Source organism: Haliotis cracherodii, unplaced genomic scaffold, assembly GCF_022045235.1.
Source record: "Haliotis cracherodii isolate W230 unplaced genomic scaffold, xgHalCrac1.p SCAF_8, whole genome shotgun sequence".
NCBI classification, from domain to species: Eukaryota; Metazoa; Mollusca; class Gastropoda; order Lepetellida; family Haliotidae; genus Haliotis; species Haliotis cracherodii.
In genome coordinates, this window is record NW_027266341.1 from 39,140,616 (window position 1) to 39,163,275 (window position 22,660).

General features: G+C 39.2%; 1 protein-coding gene across 1 annotated transcript in view; it reads left to right on the top strand.

Annotated features, from left to right (window-relative positions):
• Nucleotides 1-22,660, top strand: part of LOC139449376 (neutral amino acid uniporter 4-like) — a 61,576-nt gene that overhangs the window by 32,922 nt on the left and 5,994 nt on the right. The window contains exons 3-9 of the mRNA XM_071230733.1: nt 9,513-9,603; nt 10,744-10,832; nt 13,408-13,500; nt 14,703-14,787; nt 15,732-16,007; nt 17,749-17,927; nt 20,692-20,864. Of these exons, the coding sequence (XP_071086834.1) occupies nt 9,513-9,603; nt 10,744-10,832; nt 13,408-13,500; nt 14,703-14,787; nt 15,732-16,007; nt 17,749-17,927; nt 20,692-20,864 (986 nt within the window). The remainder of the gene's footprint in view (nt 1-9,512; nt 9,604-10,743; nt 10,833-13,407; nt 13,501-14,702; nt 14,788-15,731; nt 16,008-17,748; nt 17,928-20,691; nt 20,865-22,660) is intronic.

Genomic DNA, 22,660 nt, shown 5'->3' on the forward strand with positions numbered 1-22,660 from the left:
TGGAAAACACCACGAAGTAAGATCAGTTTCTGACGGTATTGCAAACAGCAGAGCGATGATGGAAAACACCACGAGGTAAGATCAGTTTCTGACGGTATTGCAAACAGCAGAGCGATGATGGAAAACACCACAAGGTAAAATAAAATTCATTTATGAAGTAATAACATATAAGAGACAATGGTGAGTAATTTAATCGCCAATTGACTATGTTGTAACTAACTAGGCTTATATTTGCTTCACATTCAGCGTGTTAATTCCACAATCACTTATTCACACTGTCTCCAACAGTTGTTAATACAACTGTAAAAACAGCGGAAACTGATTTCAGCTTCACCGGTTATCACATGTTAGGTCATATGTGCAATATGCAAATGCTTACCAGTACTTCCGGCTCTCTACTCACAGATGTTGATTGTTTTACCGTGTATTGTGGTTTGACAATCTGCATCGAGGCGAGGGTCATTTCAACTTTATTTGCAGAAATTATTAAACTTTATTCAAGGAAAAGAGATACAAATCATGTTTATGTATGGAAATAGTTATAGAAACAGTTATTTAGGATGATATGAGAAGTTTTATTGTCAAATGCTGGGCTGGCTATCGGACGCCGGTTGACATCGACAGTGGAAAAAAAATGTGAGATCTTCGACTCGTGTATAAGACAACCCCCCTTCTTAAACCCCTCATTTTAGGTACGAAAAAACTTGCCTTATACACACCGATATACGGTAATTGAGAAAATCACTGGTGCCTGATATTGTTTATTATACTCGGTAGGCATTGGCACAGTTCACCATGTACATAAGAGAGAGATGGTTAGTGATCATCATGGATGTCCTGTGGTCTGCATTAAGAGTATTAAAAGTATTTCTAAGATTGTTATTGTTTAATCTAACTTAATGAACAAAAGGCATGATCATTCCATTGGTCCAGGTGCATCAATTGTCCTGGTCAAGCTGCATAATTGACTGAGAGTTTGTTTGTGTTGATCTCCAAGATTTCGGTGCAGGTGCCTGGATCCCTGTCATGAGGAGGGACTGGAAACACATCAGTGTCAGTTTCCATAGGATACTTCTAGTTCTAGTAAGACCGCCTCCGTGGTTAAGTAGAGCCTCTACCTGGGGAGCGGAATGTCCGGAGGTCGATCCCGGCCGTGTCATACCAAAAGACATAGACTAACATTTAGTCTCTGAAATCTTATATCACACAATATCCTTCTTGACTCTAAAAAAATGAAAAAAATTCCCTATGCTGATTTCAGATGTGGAGTAGAGCTAGCTTGAGCTGGCTAGACTTGCTTTTGTATGCATTTCTAGATTATTATTTTTTCATAAAATAAATGTATATTCCACGGTCATGGTGCAGAACTACAAAAGACGTTAAGAGATAATTTATTCAAATAAACTTCATGCATATGTTTATGCCAGCAACTCAAACGTAATTAGATAATTGTATTTATTTTGCATATTTTACATGACCTATCTGGAGCTCTGTTGACAGTTTATGGCAGTAGTAGTAACCTAGAGGGATAACTGTCCTCTTGTCTAGTTGTTTTACCTAACACCCCTGTCTAAAATGAGTTGTGGACATGTTGGATAGGGCCAATATTGTCAACCCCTGGCCTCAATGTATTTATTTTGAGGTTTAATGGTAACTTGCTTGAAAACATCCTACATTTTAACAATATTTGTAACGTGTTTCCATTTTCGAAGAAAGAGGCATGTTATATGTTAGATATAATGATCACCAATAGAGATTGTAACCAACTCACTGGATGAATGAGGCCCATAATGAGAAACATCTATCAAGTGAGATAAATGAATTATGTGACCTAGACTGTTGGACCTGTATGTGCATCATTGACTGATTCACCAGTTTCCGTTTTGTAGACTGTTATGCTGCTTTCAAGGTTAAGAGGTTGTAGCCAGATAGCTGACACTGATCTGTACGGAGCTTAAGTGTAATGATGTAATCAGGGACTTCCCTCATAAGTATGACCAGAGACCATATAATAGAGGGCCGGCCCTCTAGCCTATGCGTGAAACCATCACTGCTACGGCTTGTACTGCGCAGCCTGTCTGGAAGCGAGCAGAAACGCGTTTACTGCAGTCATCGTTGTCGCCTTTTTTTCCCATGCAAAAGATATATTTCACAATACATATTTACATTAATGTATTTCTTAACATTGTTAACATTACTACTGAGATTTGTTGGTGCCCTAAAGCATGTCGTTGTCACTGTATTTGATGACTGTGGTCACGCTTTGTCTCTGTCCGAGAGAACAAAATGGCGCACATGTAAAATCGGCAAAAGTGCAGAATTTGATTTTCAATAATGGCCTCTAATTCGCAATGAAAGTCCTTGGTTACCAAGATGTATAAAAGGAGATATGTTAAAAATTGGCTTGGTGCCATTAACAAATTTAGGGCGGATGCGATATTTCAGATTTTGACTCCAGAAATGGGACTAAATCTGAATTTTCCCAAAATAATTACACCCCAACTCCTAATTTTTGCATGCTTTCAGACGAATGTCTTCCTATTATCGGTCCTGAATTAAAAAGTTTTACATTCATCACGATTTCCCCTTTGGCTTGGTACCAAAGTTACTAAGGTACGATCGGTAGGTTTTTTTGTATGATTTTTGGCGCAAGGCCATATTTTACGTCACATATTTTAAGTTAAATTACCATATAGCAGACGACATAACATGCATTTTGTCTTTGATTATCAACCACATATATCGTTTGAAACATGCTACAAAGTGACTTATATTGTATGATATTAGAATTATTTTTGTGAGACACATATTTTTTTGTCCCCCGCCGCGCGAAAGCGCGAAGCGGGGGATATAGTTTTCACGACCGTCCGTACGTCCCACCTGTTTGTTGCCGCGATATCTCAAGAACTAAACACTGGATTGTCTTCATATTTGGAACTATGGTGTATATAGAGACTCCGCAGACACCAGTCGGTTTTGGTGACCTTGACCCCATTTTCAAGGTCACAGCAGGCATATCTGCTTTTGGAGTTGGAAAACGGTGTTGCCGCAATATCTCAAGAACTAATGGCTGGATTGTCTTCATATTTGGTACTATGGTGTATATACAGACACCGCAGACACCAGTCGGTTTTGGTGACCTTGACCCCATTTTCAAGGTCACAGCAGGCAAATCTGCTTTTGGAGTTTGAAAACGGTGTTGCCGCGATATCTCAAGAACTGAACACTGAATTGTCTTCATATTTGTAACTATGGTGTATATAGAGACTCCGCAGACACCAGTCGGTTTTGGTGACCTTGACACCATTTGAAGGTCACAGCAGGCAAATCTGCTTTTGGAGTTGGAAAACGGTGTTGCCGCGATATCTCAAGAACTAATGGCTGGATTGTCTTCATATTTGGTACTGTGGTGTATATACAGACTCCGCAGACACCAGTCGGTTTTGGTGACCTTGACCCCATTTTCAAGGTCACAGCAGGCAAATCTGCTTTTGGAGTTGGAAAACGGTGTTGCCGCGATATCTCAAGAACTAATGGCAGGATTGTCTTCATATTTGGTACTGTGGTGTATATACAGACACCGCAGACACCAGTCGGTTTTGGTGACCTTGACCCCATTTTCAAGGTCACAGCAGGCAAATCTGCTTTTGGAGTTTGAAAACGGTGTTGCCGCGATATCTCAAGAACTGAACACTGAATTGTCTTCATATTTGTAACTATGGTGTATATAGAGACTCCGCAGACACCAGTCGGTTTTGGTGACCTTGACACCATTTGAAGGTCACAGCAGGCAAATCTGCTTTTGGAGTTGGAAAACGGTGTTGCCGCGATATCTCAAGAACTAATGGCTGGATTGTCTTCATATTTGGTACTGTGGTGTATATACAGACTCCGCAGACACCAGTCGGTTTTGGTGACCTTGACCCCATTTTCAAGGTCACAGCAGGCAAATCTGCTTTTGGAGTTGGAAAACGGTGTTGCCGCGATATCTCAAGAACTAATGGCAGGATTGTCTTCATATTTGGTACTGTGGTGTATATACAGACACCGCAGACACCAGTCGGTTTTGGTGACCTTGACCCTATTTTCAAGGTCACAGCAGGCAAATTGCTGGATTGTCTTCATATTTGGTACTATGGTGTATATACAGGCGGGGGACATTTCGTCACTTTGTGACAAATACTTGTTTACCATTGATTTCGCCATTTACTCGTAAGTTTAACTTTGTTTCAGTTAGGCTTCTATCACATATCGCGCATATAATACATACTACAATACTACATATTTGTTATCTTCTGTAGTTTGTGTCTGTATTAATCATAACTACATTTGATCAATTATTTATTTTATGCCGTGTAAATATTGATTATGAGCTACATGATATGGGGCTAAACCCAATTATAATAATGTAAATATGATGAAGGTACTACTTACTTTGTGTATTTACACAACAATGAAAACATCATACAAAAATAAAAATCTGTTACATGAAATATTTGTATCATAAAATTATCATTTGCTTTGTAAATGCCAAGAAAGAAAAAGGATTATATCGGCAGTAAAAATAAATAGTCTATTCTCCTTTTCTATGAAAAATACATTTACATATGTGAGAGTTTGTGATGTTTTGTTTTGTTTTAATAGTAAAGTTGCATGCCTCGTTCAAGGTTAGAGTTTAAAGTTTGTTTTTCATTGATTAGATATAAATAGAAAACTATTATGAAACAATTTTGAAAACTACAAAAGCTACTACAGTTTACGATATACTAGTATATATCTGGTACCATGCTTGTTGAAGCTATATTGTTACCTGAAATAACTTATTATCTGTATGCTGAAATATCAAAATAATCGGTTAATATTAAATAACGATTGTAAAATTACAATCGTCCTTTTTGCTTTGGAATTTAACAGTAGCCTCCCTTTGAAAAAAACTTATCTCGCTCCGGCAAACCCGATTATCACTGCTAGCCCCAAACTGGCATTAACCAATAACGTTTGATTCCTTCAAAGCACATTGTCGGACACATAGAAAATTCATTGAACAACGCTCGTAGTTTAATGTGTATTTTTAATTCATTGGAACTACATGTATTAGCATTACAAAATAGTAGCGAATTTACGTGAAATAAAAACATTAATATGGCGTCATTTGTTTCTGGCTAACAGTAAAGCATTTACACCAGTCGGTGATCATGCATTTTTGCAAGTAAATCTAGTCTGGACTTATTATAAGATATAAAGTTAATCTGGAGATATATTTTGTGAACATGGTGAACATCGGGAATATGGTGACATGTTACAAGTGTCTTCCTTGCTTCTGGATGAGTTTTATTTACACTTCCTGAGTTCCTGTGCAATTTACCGGATCGTAGTTTTCTGTGGCGTTCGTAGTAGATTTGGTATATTTGTTTATTTATAATAGTTAGCAATTGCAGCATAAAATGAGATATATTACCTGATTTTTAAAACAAATAGAATACATTATAAAATACTTTTGATATCGGAACAGCTTTTCCTTCACACGCCCTTGAAAATTTACGCTTGTGAACAGACGTCATATTTTCATTTCCTATCTTTTTCTTCGAGTGAAACCTTTTGGGAGGTATTTACCAATGGCTTGGTAGCAGTAACATCACTGTCATTCTATTTGGACCAAGAGTCCTCGAAACCAACCCCTGGTCGAAGAGTGGGAATTCTTCAAGTGGCATATCTAGGTCCAAGACGAAATCGTCCCATTGAATGAAGTCGTCCATGGCTGTGGCGATTGTAAATTGAAATAAATGTCCCGGAAGACACACATGTTCAGCGAACAATTTGCAGCCAACTGACATGTGCTAATGAGAGATATCATAAAAAAATCTTTGTAATCCGCTAAGAGACGTCCTTTAATTGGATTGTCGCTGGTCGTAGTCGGAGAAATCTCGGCTTAGGGAATTAACTCTTACCCCGGATATTATGTAATATTGTTTACGTGGTTACCAGAATGGTCAGTCGTGAATGTCTGCGCATCTATTGCGCATCTACAGCGGTTAACAGCGGGGGATTGGGGTGTATCAGTTACATGCCAGACCGTAGCGCTGATGGTTTATGATAAACTGTTGATGAGGGCCGTCCCTCTATTGTATGGTCTCTGGTATATAGGTCAGCAGCACCCCATGCTTGTCTCCCTGTGGGGATTCTGTGTCAGAATAGGTCCCCAACATCCCATGCTTGTCTCCCCTTGGAGATTCTGTGTCAGAATAGGTCTCCAGCATCCCATGCTTGTCTCTCTGTGGAGATTCTGTGTCAGAATAGGTCTCCAGCATCCCATGCTTGTCTCTCTGTGGAGATTCTGTGTCAGAATAGGTCCCCAGCACCCCATGCTTGTCTCCCTGTGGAGATTTCCCAGCGGCCCATGTTTGCAATGGTAGAAGTAACATTTTTAGTCCACTAGTCCTTATAATGATATCATATAGCAAAGCCGTTCAAAATTGCAAATGTCTTCTAGACCTTATGATACCTTAACTATTGGGCAGTTCGGCAAGGACTACAGGAGTAGTGGCACTTTCTAACGCTGGCTTGTTGTAAGAGCTGAGTATTGGGTGTAACTGTATCATCTCTTCTAAGTCTCAGCTGGAGCCAATACACAGAATAATACAATAATGTATCTGACCAGAGAGACAAGATTGGAGACTTGAGTAGAACTAGCCACAGGATCATGAGTGATTGAGTGAATGTTGTTCAACTTCTCAGTCGACAATATTATCCTTCTCTATCACAGCAGTCTGGATATAATCAGGCCTGGGCCAGGCAAACCAGTGGTCGATGTTGTGAGCATACCCATGCTGTTTGGGTTCTGTGACTTGCCATCACTGAGCTTGATCGTCCAATCTATTTCAGTTGCCTTTTATGACAAGCATATTTTTTTTTGGACCAAATCTACCTTGATCACTGTACCCAGATCTACTGTAAGTTGATCACTGTATCCAGATCTACTGTAAGTTGATTAGTTCCCATATCCATTCCCTACTGGGTAATATACAAAGATATTTGGCACAAAACCACACAATACATTGAGAGTGAATCTGAGAGTGTTCTTTAAAGAGATACAATGTCTCCATGAGATATAGAATAAATCTTAAGGAAATTATTCACGTGATTAGTCGGGGATTAAATTTATTGTGTTACAACATGTACAAAGCAGTGGTTGACAGTAATCTTGCAACAGATGTGAAACGCCTAGTTCTCTGACTGTAATTTGATGTGCAGAGTTGCATCCCTTAGCTGTGCCAGAATGCTGTGATCATGGGTTGAAATTCCAGATTTCCCCTGATTATTATCCCCCGCCCAATAAAGTTGGCGGGGGATATAGAAACAGGCTCCGTCCGTCCGTCCACCACGTTTCGTTTCCGGAGTATAAATCATAAACCGTTCAATATTTTTTCATCAAACTTTGCAGGTCTGTCAGTTACATGCTGAACTGGTGCCTTTTGTTATTGAGAAATTTACGAAATTTTTATTTTTTACGTTTCCATGGAAACAAGATGGACTTAGGTTCCAAACTCATCTTTTTTTTACAATTTCCATGACAAGTTCCACCTCAGTTTAAAAAGGTTAGGGTTTGTTTACATTTAATTATGTCATAAATTCTACAACAGGGGCGGGGGATATAGCCACGTTAGTGGCAAACTCTTGTTATTCTGTTTTTGTGTCAGCACCGTTACTGTACTGTTTGGTTTCTCCAAAGTGGTAAATGGCTTTCCCTTCACATCGAGCAGACATGACATGATATAAGTGAATTATTGAAGAGTTGGGGAAAGTCATAACATGTGAAACTGTTGAAGAGGAAGTGGAAATATGTGTTTTATAAAACAAATAATTCAGCTATTGCCTTCAACTGCTCTACTAATGTGGTTTTGTCAAAAGGAAACATTACAGTGCTGACAATTGCTACCTCTGGGATTACTACGTGTTGAATGTGATACTGAAATTTGTGGTTGATGGCATCCTGTAGATGCAGTTCATATCACTGTAGTAATCATGTCTTATTTAATAATGACAATCTCAGCTCCCTGGGGAGTATACAACACAAGTTGCCTCTGAGGAGCTAGAAAGTTAACATTCACACGACCATCTCATCCTACCGGTTACCCATTCGTTGCTGGGTGAACAGAGGCAGTGTGGGCAGGACTGAAGCCATGGAAACTCTCAGGAGCTGTTGCCACACACACTGACCATCCAAGGACTCTCCACAACCAGTGTTGATTTGTGACCTGTGCGCTGTACGGTGGACCTTGTGCCACCACATGCCCTGCATTCAGTGCAGGAAAGGTCCCTAGTGCTTCGTTAGCCTACATCCTTGTCATAAAAGCTGAACCTGTGAAGATCCGGGGTAAAGAATAGGTCTTCAGCAACCCATCACTGTCTTAAAAGGCAACTATGCTTGTCGTAAGAGGCGACTAATGGGATCGGGTGGTCAGGCTCGCTGACTTGGTTGATGCATGTTATCATATCCCAATTGCGTGGATCGATGCTCATGATGTCAATCACTGGATTGTCTTGTCCAGACTCTATTGTTTACAGACCATCTTCATATAGCGACTTTAAACAACAAACAAACAAACGTAAAAGCTGAAGAATGATTGGGTGTTTACAAATGTGTGGCTGGCTGACAGTGTGGAATGTTGCTAATGCAATTCCTGGAGTGCATGGTCCAGACTTGGTTCTAATCAGCAATCCCTTGCTCACCATTCTCACTTGTGTAGTAAAACATGTCTGTCTAAACTACTAGTAAAGCTGTAATTGGCTCAGCCAGTACTGATATATTTATAACATACCTGGGATTAAATGCAGACAGTTATATATTTCAGATAATGCTGATAACTGTACCTGTCAATACTGTATATTTAGTAAGCATTCCAGGCCATGAAATAAATGTTTCTGTTTAATAGTGCCTCATGTATAAGGGTGTATATTGAGTTATAATCATTACTGACAGTTTGGGCAGTGGCCCTACATCATGACTGCTAATGAAATGATTAGGAGGTCTAGTCTAGTCACATGACTTCCTGTTAAGAGAAGCACATAGGTTGAAAAAGTGGCTGCACCTTTGAGTTGAAATCGTCGTGTTCGAAATCTGAATAATAAATCACAAAAGAACAAATAGAGTGTTAGTGTAACTAGTGTCAACTTGAGTCACATGTTTCCAACACACAAGTCAAGAAAGGTCTGAATGGATTGTTAATGAGAGGACTGGATGCTTTGACAAATGCTTACCAACTACCGGTACCTGTTGTAATAATGACACATATAATATAGTCCTTGATGCTGAACTTTTAGCTTTGACAGAAAACGTCATCCCAAAGTACCCATTTGATCAAATTAATGTAAGATTGGACAAAATAGAATTTGATCAGCAGCTAGTTCCTTAATAAATATGGAAACAGTATAGGGCTGATGACACTTCCCTGTTTCACTCCAGTCGGACATTCAGTGTTGTGTGTGTGATGAATGTGCTTCTCTCTCTCCAGCAACTTGCAGAGCCTCATGCATCTCCTCAAGGGAAACATCGGGACAGGAATCCTGGCCATGCCAATCGCTGTGAAGAATGCAGGATTGTGGGTAGGTTGTCTCACACATTGATGAATAGGATGAGATGACATCAGGTTGACTTACAGAAGGTGGGGTCCATGGGATCTTATATAATTTCAAGGTTCCTTACAAGCAATATGAGGGTTCTGTAAAGTAATGAAATGGTGTAGTGTACTGTACCATTTGATAATTAATTCAGAACCTGGAATGAATCAATGATCATGTGGATAGTGGTTGTAATTGATGGGTGAAATGCTCTTGATGTCGGTACAATGAATATCATTGTGTGTCCCTCTGGACACAGTGTATATTTTTGTGCGTCAGTTCTCTTCACTGGATGCACATTTGTGTGTCACATAAAACCCTGCACTTCGGTAATGTTGAAACAAGCATTTGTTAACATTACTGTGTGCATACATAACGAAAAAACATATACTAATGCTTGATGTAATCTTTCAACTGTACTTACAGAAAGTATTTGAAAAACCAAAGAACCAACAAAGAAATATGTCAAGCTAAGAAAACTCTATAATAAGTCCGGAATTGTGTTCTTTAAAAATGTTTAACACTGTCTATTGTATTATAAATCATGTTAATTGTTCAAGTCTTTGAAAGGCATTTAGTAGTGATGCACATAAGGCTTAAAAAAAATAAAAGAATTGGTTCTCAGGCAATGGTTTTTGAAAATATATTGCAGGAGAGTGGTGTCTTTTTTTCTTCTTTTTCGGTTCAGACTGGTATGTAACCAAATAAACAGTTGTCTTACCTTGTTACCAAATAAACAATTTTGTACAATCAACCTGGGAAAGGGCCTCCCTACAAAATGTGTTCCTTGATGAGTAAAATACTGGAATACAGTGTTTGACTACCATTGGATTTGTAATATTTAAAAAAAATTGGAAATAACAACAAATCATGCAGCGAACTTTATGATGATACATGCGGTGCCTGAGAACCAGGACTTCTTTTTTTTTTGCCTAAGGAACAGAATTTATGGATGTCAACTTCTTTATTATGAGGAACACAATGTTTCGGAGTATATAGTTACTCCTACTCCGAAATGTTGTGTTCCTCATAATAAAGAAGCTGACATCCATAAGTTCTCTTGACATTTTGATAAATATGATATTCCTCCTGTAATTTGAATGGCATCTCTTGATTGTGTTGTAGACGGGGACAATTGGCCTCCTGCTGATTGGTGTGGTGGCCATCCACTGTATGCACCTGCTGGTCAAGTGCAGCCATCTCCTGTGTCGCAGGTGAGGAGCCAACAAAAGTGTTTAGAGAAGTGGGCTTGTTGTATATACAGGTGTACACTGCATCATGTTGTGTGATGTGTACAACAGTGTATTGTGTTGTGTTGGTATGTACCACTGTGTTGTGGTGTTGATATATACCACAGTACAGTCAAGTCTCGTTAATCCGACACTCGTTAATCCGACACTCGGCTTTATCCGACACAAATGATGGGAACCGATTGATTCAGTGCTATTTAGTCCCGTTAATCTGACATTCTCTCACTCCGACTCCGACACACCTAATTTGCAACGAATTACCGAAAACACTCATTAATCAGTCTCGTTAATCATGTTAATCCGACACAGTGGTCAGCGTACTCCATGGTCATCTGCCCGCGAGTACACAACCCCGTGTTTTGACAGGCACTGGCTGCAGAGATTAACTTAACAATTAACAGGAAAAGCTATTCAAACCTGTATGTACAAAGCTATACAAATGTAGTTTACAAATTGAAGCCAGATTAATGTGCATGAAGCCAGTTTAAAATACGAACAGGTATATAAAACATGGTCGACTCACCATAGTCGACTGGTATGTAAACAAGAAAGCATGGATGACTTCATTAATATTCAAAGCCTGGCTACTGATCTTGGATCGGCAAATGCGATTGGAGCAATGCCACGTGGTATTCCTGTTGGATAACGCCCCATCCAATGCTATTGTCGACATAACTAATGTGAAATGTCACTTTTTGCCACCAAACACCACATCGCACATTCAGCCACTAGATGCCGGGATCATAAAGAATTTCAAGCTTTATTATAAGAAACAGCAAACGAAATTACACCTCGCAACCACAAGCCTTAGACGTCAAGCGAGCAAGGGACTTTGAGAAATGTGCCTTCAAAATGTTAGAAACAGAAAACACTGACAGACTATTTTAAGTAGATGAAGCAAGTTGTTAAGACAGTAGCACTTGCATTTACACGAGGAAACGCGTGTCGTTGATGTGATAAATTCAGTGAGTAATGTCTCTATTATGTATAAATGGGAAAATTATTATTTTTGCACTGTCATTAAGTATAAATTAAGGAAGGAATGAATAAACAACATAACAATATTAATATTTCGATTTTAATGATTTTATTACAAGGTATCCACGTTTATTATCTATCGTGAAGACGTCCGATTTTCGATCACAAATCAATTAATTTCGTTAATCCGACATACTTGTTAATCCGACACAATCATGTGCAACCAACGATGTCGGATTAACAAGACTTGACTGTATATTGTGTTGTTGTATATATCACAGTATATTGTGTTGTGTTGGTATATATCACAGTATATTGTGTTGTGTTGGAATATGCCACAGTATATTGCCTGGTTGTGTTGTGTTGGTATATACCACAGTATATTGTGTTGTGTTGCTATATACCACAGTATATTGTGTTGTGTTGGTATATACCACAGTATATTGTGTTATGCTGGTATATATCACAGTATATTGTGTTGGAATATACCACAGTATATAGTGTTGTGTTGGTATATTCAACAATATATTGCCTGATTGTGTTATGTTGGTATATACCACAGTATATTGTGTTGTGTTGGTATATACCACAGTATTTTGTGTTGTGTTGGTATATTCAACAGTATATTGCCTGATTGTGTTATGTTGGTATATACCACACTATATTGTGTTATGTTGGTATATACCACAGTATATTATATTGTGTTGTGTTGGTATATACCACAGTATATTGTGTCATGTCGGTATACCACAATAGTTATGTCTGTATATACCAGTGTATATAATGTAATATTGATATATATCACCCTCTATCATTTGTCTATTGTTATACATTATTGATATGTTCAACAAACTATTGCATTTTGTTGCTATATACAAAAATCTATTGCATAAAGCATATTCAAAAAGCATTTTTATTTACGTTGCCATATATATACAAAAATATCTGTTGTGTTATGTTGCTATGTACCGCACACTATTAGTAGCCTAGTCATCTAAGGGGCCTTAGTTAGTTGTGAAACGTTGTGTTGCTTAGGTGTGACAGAAACCTATGATCATGGGTTCGCCCTGATCATGTTTCTAGGTTTGTCAGCACCATACCCATGCTTTTTGGTTTCATCAAAGTAACAACACATGAGACCTGCATCACTTCAGGCTTTCCTCCCAGATTGAGCTCACATGTCATGAGGGGGCACTGGTGGCCCAGTCGTCTAAGGCGCTGCGATTCGCTGTGCAGAGTTGCATCCCTTGGGCTCACCAGAAACCTATGATTGTGGATTCGAATCCCAGTTTGCCACGATTATGTTTCTAGATTTGTCAGCACCGTGCTCGTGGGTTTCACCAAAGTGGTAAACGTCTAAGACCTGCATCCCTTCAGGTTTTCCTCCCACATTAAGCTGACATGCCGTGATATAACTGGAATACTGTTAAAAGCGGCATTCAAACCCAACTCACTCACTCACATGTCATGATATAACTGAAATAAAGTTCAAAGTGTCATTAAACCCAACTCACTCACACACTCAAGTTTATTCAGTGTTGACGTGTTTGTTACTTTTCAGAACATCAAGTATAGCATTAGATTATGCAGATGTCGCCGAGATTTGCCTTAAAACTGGACCACAACGACTTCGTAGGTTTTCCACAGCCTCCAGGTGAGTGAGTCAAGTGGAAGAAAGGTGACTGAGCTTACACAGCTTTTATTATATACCTCAGTGTGGAAGACAGAGTTTAGAAAAGTGATACTTTCACTGCAGTGAACATCACACTTTGCTGGAACTATTGTCATTCAAGAGCTAGCTCCCAGCAAATTGTCTCCCTTTGTCATAAGTGTGTCTCCAGCACACAAACTGTTGACTTCTGTTTTACGTTAGTTCCACATTGACAAGGAAAAATAATACCAGATGGTCATTGATGGAGTTGATATTGCTTCTTGCTGTTTGCTATTCTCTTGAAAATGTTCCGTTATTAACTGTAATTTTCTCATTTATCTCATCAATTGAGACTGTTTGTGTTGCAAAGCGCCATTTTTGTTACTTGCTCAGCATTTTTTATTACTTTAGTTTATTTTTTTTAAGATTTTGCAAACTCGGAACTACAGTACCATATGATAAATACGATATTCCATTTGTCTTGTGAAATATCCTGTTTCTCTCCTCTTGAAGGGGGAAAGGAGATATTTCACAGGAGACATTGAATATCCTCTATATAATGTAATGTGAAGCTCGTTACCATCTCAAATGGACTTCCCCAGGGGTGAGAGATACAGTGATGTCTCCATGCAATGAATTTGCACCACATTGCTTTGCAGACCATTGTGACATCATTGGTTGCTTTGACATCACACTGAAATGACATCACTAATCTCTGCCTCTGAAGCTGGTCAGCTTTACTGCTTACATTGGGGACACTGGGTATTACTGTTTACAAACTGAGAAAGTGTTAAGGAAAATGTTGAATGATAAATAGAATCTCTTCATTGTCTTTTTATGTCAAATATATCAACACAAGCTGATAAAAGTCTTAAACTCCTCAGCAAGCCTCAGAGATAATGATTTCAACTTTTGAAGTGTGTTGATATTTTGGATACGAAAAGACACAATGGTGAGATTCTCTATGTTTTTAAGCCTTTTATGCTTGCTGTAAAAAGTAAGTAACGGGATTGGGTGGTCAGGCTTGCTGACTTGGTTCATGCATGTCATGTTATCCAAATTGCATGGATCGATGCTCATGTCAATCACAGGATTGCCTGGTACAAACTCGATTATTTACAGACCGCCATGATATAGCTGGAATATTCCTGAGTGCGGTGTTAAACAACAAACAAGCAAACAAACAGGACATTGTTGTGTTTCAGATACCTTGTCAACACCATGCTCATGCTGACCCAGTTTGGCTTCTGTTCTGTCTATATTGTCTTCGTCGCCACCACAATACAACAGGTAGTGTAACATGTTACATCGCCTGCTGAAACAGATAAATGTACAGCATCAGGTTGAAAAAGGGAGAGCCCGTCTTCGTATTGTATATTGGAGCTAATTCCTATTTATTACAGTGATACATGGCATCAAATATTGGGACTCATTTCCCGCAGACTTGTTTTCAGAATAATAACTGTTTATGTAATGGTTGCACCTATTATTCATAATGTCTGATTAATTGAAACTAGACATGTATGCTGAAATGTTTTGAAGTAATGTTTTTATTTACATTACAAACTAACAAGAGAAAATACTATATTTTTGTGCAGTCAGAACAAATGGTGATTTCTATTGCAGTAAGTTGACGTCAAATGTCTTTCTTTATGACGTCATAGCACAATTGTGTCCTAGCACCCATAAGGTCCCTTTTGTCCTGGTGGGTCTCAAATATTGTTCAAAGTGGCATTAAACTGAACTCTCATACTAGTATTCCATACATGATTCAAAATGACATAATATCACAAGAGAATGTTCAGCTGATAACTCCACGCTTTTAGTTTCAGATGATGGTGCTTCGGCATCTCGGGATAATTTTACTTTTGTAGCCCAGGAATATACATTTAGGCAGTATATTGTAATGGCCGAAAAATGTTTATTTCAAGGGCAGTGTTGAAAAATAAGAATGAAAGTTGTATGTAAACAATGCATCCAGACAAGGTGATGCAGGACAGGGTTAAGATCCGGGGTAGAATAGGTCTTCAGCAACCCATGCTTACCATAAAAGGTGAATATGCTTGTCGTAAGAGGCGACTAAGGGATCGGGTGGTCAGGCTCGTTGACTTGGTTGATGCATGTCATCGTATCCCAGTCTTGAAAATATGAATGAAAGTCAAAGGTAGTAATGTTAAGTCCCTGTGTTTAGACACGAATGATGCGACACCTGGTTATGTGTGTGTGTTGTACAGGTAATTCACCACTTCCACCCGGAGGACCCCAGCATCCGAGTGTACGAGGTGATCGTCATGGTCCTACTCGTGCCGTACACATTCGTGAAGAATCTCCGAGCCCTCGCTCCCTTCTCCGCCTTCGCCAACCTCCTCACCATCACCGGCCTCGCCATCATCTTCGTCTACATTGTTCAGGGTCTGCCTAGTGTGGAGTCCAGGCCAGCCTTCTCGTCCTTTGAGCAGCTCCCACTCTACTTCGGCACAGCAATATTTGCCTACGAGGGCATTAGTTTGGTAGGTGAAATAACAATCCTGTCGGATTCCTCCAACCATTGCAGAGTCGATACTGTGGATCAGATCAGGCTTGGTGTGGTGAATTGCATGTCATTGTATCTCAATTACATGGGTGGGGGCACGGGTGGCCCAGTTGACTAAGGCGCCGCGATTCGCTGTGCAGAGTTGCGTCCCTTAGGCACGCCAGAAACCTATGATTGTGGGTTCGAATCCCGAAGTGGTATATTTCTGAGACCTGCATCACGTCAGGCTTTCCTCCCACATTAAACTGACATGCCGTGATATAACTGGAATAATGTTAAAAGTGGCGTTAAACCCAACTCACTCACTCACTCACTCACCCAATTACATGGGAAGTTGCTCATTATATCGATCCCTGGTTTAATGACTGACTGTCATCCTTTTGATGTTATGTATCTGGCTGAGTGCAGAGTTAAACTAACAAACATGTTTTGACATTTTGTTTGAATCGACAAGAGAAATAACATATTTGTTATTTAAACATTTTACCTTGGAATGACCTTTTTTCAAATTTTGAATGTATGAATATTATCTCATGTTGAGTTTTGCTGTTTTGTGGCCTTAAAATTTGTTTGTATTTGGGTCACAATGCATCAAAGCCGATATTTTCTCTATCAGCAAGGACATTTTATTAATGATTCAAGTTTCAAGGCAATTGAGCGCTTGATATTTCTGTGTGTTTGGAATTTTTCCCGCAACCATTAGTCAGATCGCATCGGCTGTCCAGAGATACTTGTCAAAATTGAGTTGAAAATGTTTAGATAGTACAATTTTCATTTGAAATATGTGAGATTGGTGTTGGAAAATACAAAGTGGCTGTTACTGAAGGAATATGGTCTCATATCAGGTCAGTATCAAACGTCTTGGATTTTTACTGACGGTATAGGGGCTCATGTGGGGTCAGTATTTCTGCTCTCTGATTGGTCAATCTCACTTTAAGGCTAATAATGGGGTAATGGGGTCAACTTTCCATGAAACTTGTCAAACCTGAGTTCGAAATTGGTCCGGTAAATTATTTGTTTACGGAATATGGCCCTTGATCCATGTTATTTTACTTGGTGCATAATGTCTGCAACATGTGCAATGGGGACATGTTTACTCAGAAACTTCTGAAGTTAGCATATCTAAGAGATACTTATCTTTTTTCCAGAGAAGGGTCCTTCTGTGTGTATTAGTTTTGTATTCAATTATTATTTTCTGACGACACAAAGTGGCCCAAGTGCCTATTTCTTCTCAAGGCTTTATAGGCCTTTTTTTTTCATAGCTTATATTCACTACTAAATGAACAAACAAAATTCTAATGTGCCCCATGGCGGGGAATAGTGATAACACTTTTCTTGTTTTCTCATGGCTTTGGTTTTGTTAGGCTGTCACAAACAGTTGGAGGAAAAATATGTTTAATAAATATGTTGAAGTATTGTGCTGTTAATGTTTCGACAAAATTGGATATCTACTATGAATAACAGTTCAAGGGGGACTATTATTATTGAGAAATAATGGAGGTAGGTGGCAAAAGAAAATCAATATATACAGAAGAAATTGTCCTTTATCTAAACGAGGTATCGAAGATCAATATAATTTTTTACTTGCATGTAATTGTTTTGATTCTATCTGAATTAATTAACTACCAAATATTTTTTACATCTTTCACAGCCTGTGATCCCTTTTGGCACGTTCTGAAATATCACCTATTCACTCACTCACTCTTTCTCCTCTGCAGGTGCTTCCTCTAGAGAACAAGATGCGGAACCCCCAGGACTTCGCCGGGTGGACGGGCGTATTGAACCTGGGCATGGTGATCGTTACAAGTCTCTACACAGCTGTTGGCTTCTATGGCTATCTGAAATACGGAGACGAAGCTAAGGGCAGCATAACACTGAACCTGCCAACCGATGACTGGTAGGTGGACTTTTACACTCAGATTCCGATCGTTACAATTTTGGAAATTCAGTTCGATATTTTGTATATGTGTAGTTGGTAGTGGGGCTTAACACAATATGTTTATTTGATAATTCAACTTTCCACACCACTGTTCCCACGACTGGTGGATGCTGATTGTGTTCAAAAGCTTTGAATCTGGATTTATAATATGGCTACCATGGCGTCCATATTGAAAAGCTGCATTTCGAGACTTCTATCTCACTCTATGTATTTCTAACTTCTTCTTTTGATCCTTCTGTGGAAATGTGCTTTAACAAAGTTTCCAGCTTCTAAAAACATTTCACCTGAACTCCCCCATCATCACAATGGACACCAATGAAAACAAAAAGGACTGAAATCCCTACGTGTGTGACCTTTCATGGCTTGATCACCTGACAACCCTACCACATCATTCTCTTTTTCATAGCCACCCTGTGCTGATGTTTTGAGTGTTAGAGAAATCATTTTTTTGTATTTTGCGTGAGCTACCTCATCATTTGTATCAACTTTTACAATACTACTTCAAGAAGAGGATGTGTATGAAAAATGCTTGCCTGTCTAAAGTACAGACATACTTACTCAACTGCTGATCCTCATGGTCATTGTTGGGATTGTCGCAGCTGTTGGTAACACAGATGTTACCAGTGTTCTCACCTATCGGAGGAACCATTCAGTTTCTAAGTCTACGGACGTGGAACACAGGCCTTCCTCTGCCAAGAAGCCCCAAAGTGTCACCAAGCCGGCAGTCCCATCCACCGTTTCAGTTGCCATATCGAACTAGCCATCTGTCCCCAGTGCTCCCGTGTCCACGCCTGCAATTGAGCAACCAACAGACCCTTGGTATGTGTCAATAGAGAAGGAACAAAGCAGACATCAGGAACACCAGACCAGAACATTGGTAATTACCGAGTGCCATGTTTCCCGACCAACGTCAAGGGGTCTCCTCCAGGGGTCCGGAAAATTTAAAATCCCAATCGGACATTTACATTTATGCCACGCCCCCTTAAAACAGTGTGTTTTAGTACGACTTTTTACACACAAATTACAAGTTGTTACGTATTCATAATATGATGAATTATGAATTGTTTCAATTTAAATTGTTTAATTCACCGGACAATTAATAACAAATAATATCATTTTAGATATATATGGAAAACATACGTTTGTTTCTGTTATAATAACGATCTGTCAACGTTGTGAACGGTCTAATTAATATTCATGAGTCTGCTCAAGTGTACGCATTGTAACATTTGGATCGAGACTATTATCTCATATTTGGTTATCACGTGACCTTATGGGAAATGTTTTTTTTTAAACTAAAGATTATTTAAAAACAAGACAGATAATATAATCATAAATCCTAAACTGTCGTTGATAGCAATAGTTATTTGAATACTTTTTCATCTGTACTTAATTATTGACCATAAAAAAAATTGATATCGATCGTCACAGAAAGCAAAATGGCGGTCAATCAAGATTCAATATACGACTAGCTACTGAAAACAATAAAATCTGCAAATCCTCGTTGTATGTCAACCAAGTGAAAGTCGTTAGCCACGACTTACAAAATGATCATTCAGACTTTGAGGGTTTGGCAGATCCGCTCGACTGATCTGCATCGGTCGACTGGCTGTCGTCACGCTTTCGCTTCTTGTCTGAGGTTACGTATCGTAGCATTGTGAGGATAATGAGGTACATCGATGATGCAAGGTATTTATGTACAGTTGTAAACACACTTTACTCAAATTAACAAGATGTTCTCAGTAATAAATCCTCGATTAATCAGTGTCAACTCAGTTTATTGCCTATTACAGTGATTGACCGATTGGACTATCATTCTAAGTACGATGTATTTACAGCAATCAAAACAAACAAAGCTTGTCAGTGTAGATAATCTTCTTTGTGTTACAACTGCAGACAGAAATTACTCAGTCCTAACTGTTGATCATGTCCGGTCAAAATTTAAGAATGTCCGGACAATACTTTTTAAAATGTCCGGACAGAAAAATTTAAATGTCCGGTAAGCAAAATTTTAAACCGGACATTTGAGATTCCCAATCGGACATGTCCGGCGCATATGACGGTTTCCGGACCCCTGGTCTCCTCGGGCTATGATGTGGCAGTACCACCTAGGCAACCCTGACCTTGAGCCACGACAGGTGGCCTTGACTTCAGCATGCCTATTCCCCGTTTGTGATGAATATGTAGCATCTCAGTGTTAGAAAGCAACAGGGTTCAGCATTCTGAAGGATCTTGACCATAGGATTTAGACCTAAAGGCCACTAAACTTTAAACTTGTAGTATACTCACTGCCAAAAGAAACGCGACTACCATACATGTTGGTTAAGTTATGAAGACTAACTCATATTCAAGAGTTGTTAGATTGGTTTGATGCACAAACAGACATACTGGTGTGATGTGTGAACCGATGTTCAAGAACGAATCACATAATACATCAAAGATCCATGACTCAAGATGCACCATTTGTTTTGTGCAGGATTATCGAGTAAAGTTTGGAAATCACATGCAGCATATCGTGATGAGAATAAAGACACTGTGGTAACACTTGAATGATTGTCTTTAATTGGTACACATTGATAACATATATTAACGTACATACATTTCCATATGTTTCTATGGTTCATGTTTCTTTTGGTGGTGAGTATATTACACTCCCGAGAATGAACCCTTTCTAACACTCCATGGAGTATGTGAGGCTGATTCTGTTCTGTTTCACTTTCAGGCTGTACTTGTCAGTGAAGCTCATGTTTGCAATATCCATCTTCATATCCTATGGTGTGCAGTTCTATGTCCCCATGAAGATCATCTGGCCGGTCATTGAGTCCCACCTTGTGTCCCGGAGACTCATCGTCTACGGCGAGTATCTGCTGAGGATAGTTCTTGTGCTCATCACATGTGAGTAGATTCTTCAGTGCAGAATAGGACCAAGCACATTAAGTCTGTCAACACACAGCACATTATGTCCACACACAGCACATTATGTCAGTACACAGCACATTATGTCAATACACAGCACATTATGTCAACACATAGCACATTATGTCAACACAGCACATTATGTCCACACACAGCACATTATGTCAACACACAGCACATGTCCACACACAGCACATTATGTCAATACACAGCACATTATGTCAACACACAGCACATTATGTCCGCACACAGCACATTATGTCCGCACACAGCACATTATGTTAATACACAGCAGATTATGTTCGCACACAGCACATTATGTCAACACACAGCACATTATGTTCACACACAGCACATGTCCACACACAGCACATTATGTCCACACACAGCACATTATGTCAACACACAGCACATTCTGTGTCAACACACAGTGCATTATGTCAACACATAGCACATTATGTCCGCACACAGCACATGTCAACACAGCACATTATGTCAACACACAGCACATGTCCATACACAGCACATTATGTCAATACACAGCACATTATGTCAACACACAGCACATTATGTCAACACACAGCACATTATGTCAATACACAGCACATTTTGTGTCAACACACAGTGCATTATGTCAACACATAGCACATTATGTCCGCACACAGCACATGTCAACACAGCACATTATGTCCACACACAGCACATGTCCACACACAGCACATTATGTCAACATACAGCACATTATGACAGCACATTATGTCAACACATGGCACATTATGACAGCACATTATGTCAACACATGGCACATTATGTCAATACACAGCACATGTCAACACACAGCACATTATGTCAACACACAACACATTATGTCAACACACAGCACATTATGTCAATACACAGCACAATATGTCAACACATAGCACATTATGTCAACACATAGCACACTATGTCAACACATAGCACATTATGACAGCACATTATGTCAATACACAGCACATTATGTCAACACATAGCACATTATGTCAACACATAGCACAGTATGTCAACACACAGCACATTATGTCAATACACAGCACATTATGTCAACACATGGCACATTATGTCAACACATAGCACACTATGTCAACACATAGCACATTATGACAGCACATTATGTCAATACACAGCACATTATGACAGCACATTATGTCAATACACAGCACATTATGTCAACACAGCACATTATGTCAACACACAGCACATTATGTCAACACATAGCACATTATGTCAACACATAGCACATTATGTGAACACACAGCACACTTAGTGTCAACAGTCAACACACAGCACATTATGTCAACACACAGCACATTATGTCAACACACAGCACATTATGTCAACATACAGCACATTATGTGAATACACAGCACATTATGTGAATACACAGCACATGTGAATACACAGCACAATATGTCAACACATAGCACATTATGACAGCACATTATGTCAACACATGGCACATTATGTCAACACATGGCACATTATGTCAACACACAGCACATTATGTCCACACACAGCACATTATGTCCACACACAGCACATTATGTCAACACACAGCACATTATGTCCACACACAGCACATTATGTCCACACACAGCACATTATGTCAACACACAGCACATTATGTCAACACGCAGCACATGAATCCAATACAATATATCTTATTATGTCCTTCAGACACATCATACTGATGAAAGTGATGTACCTAGGAAATCAGCCTGATTCAGCCCCAAGAC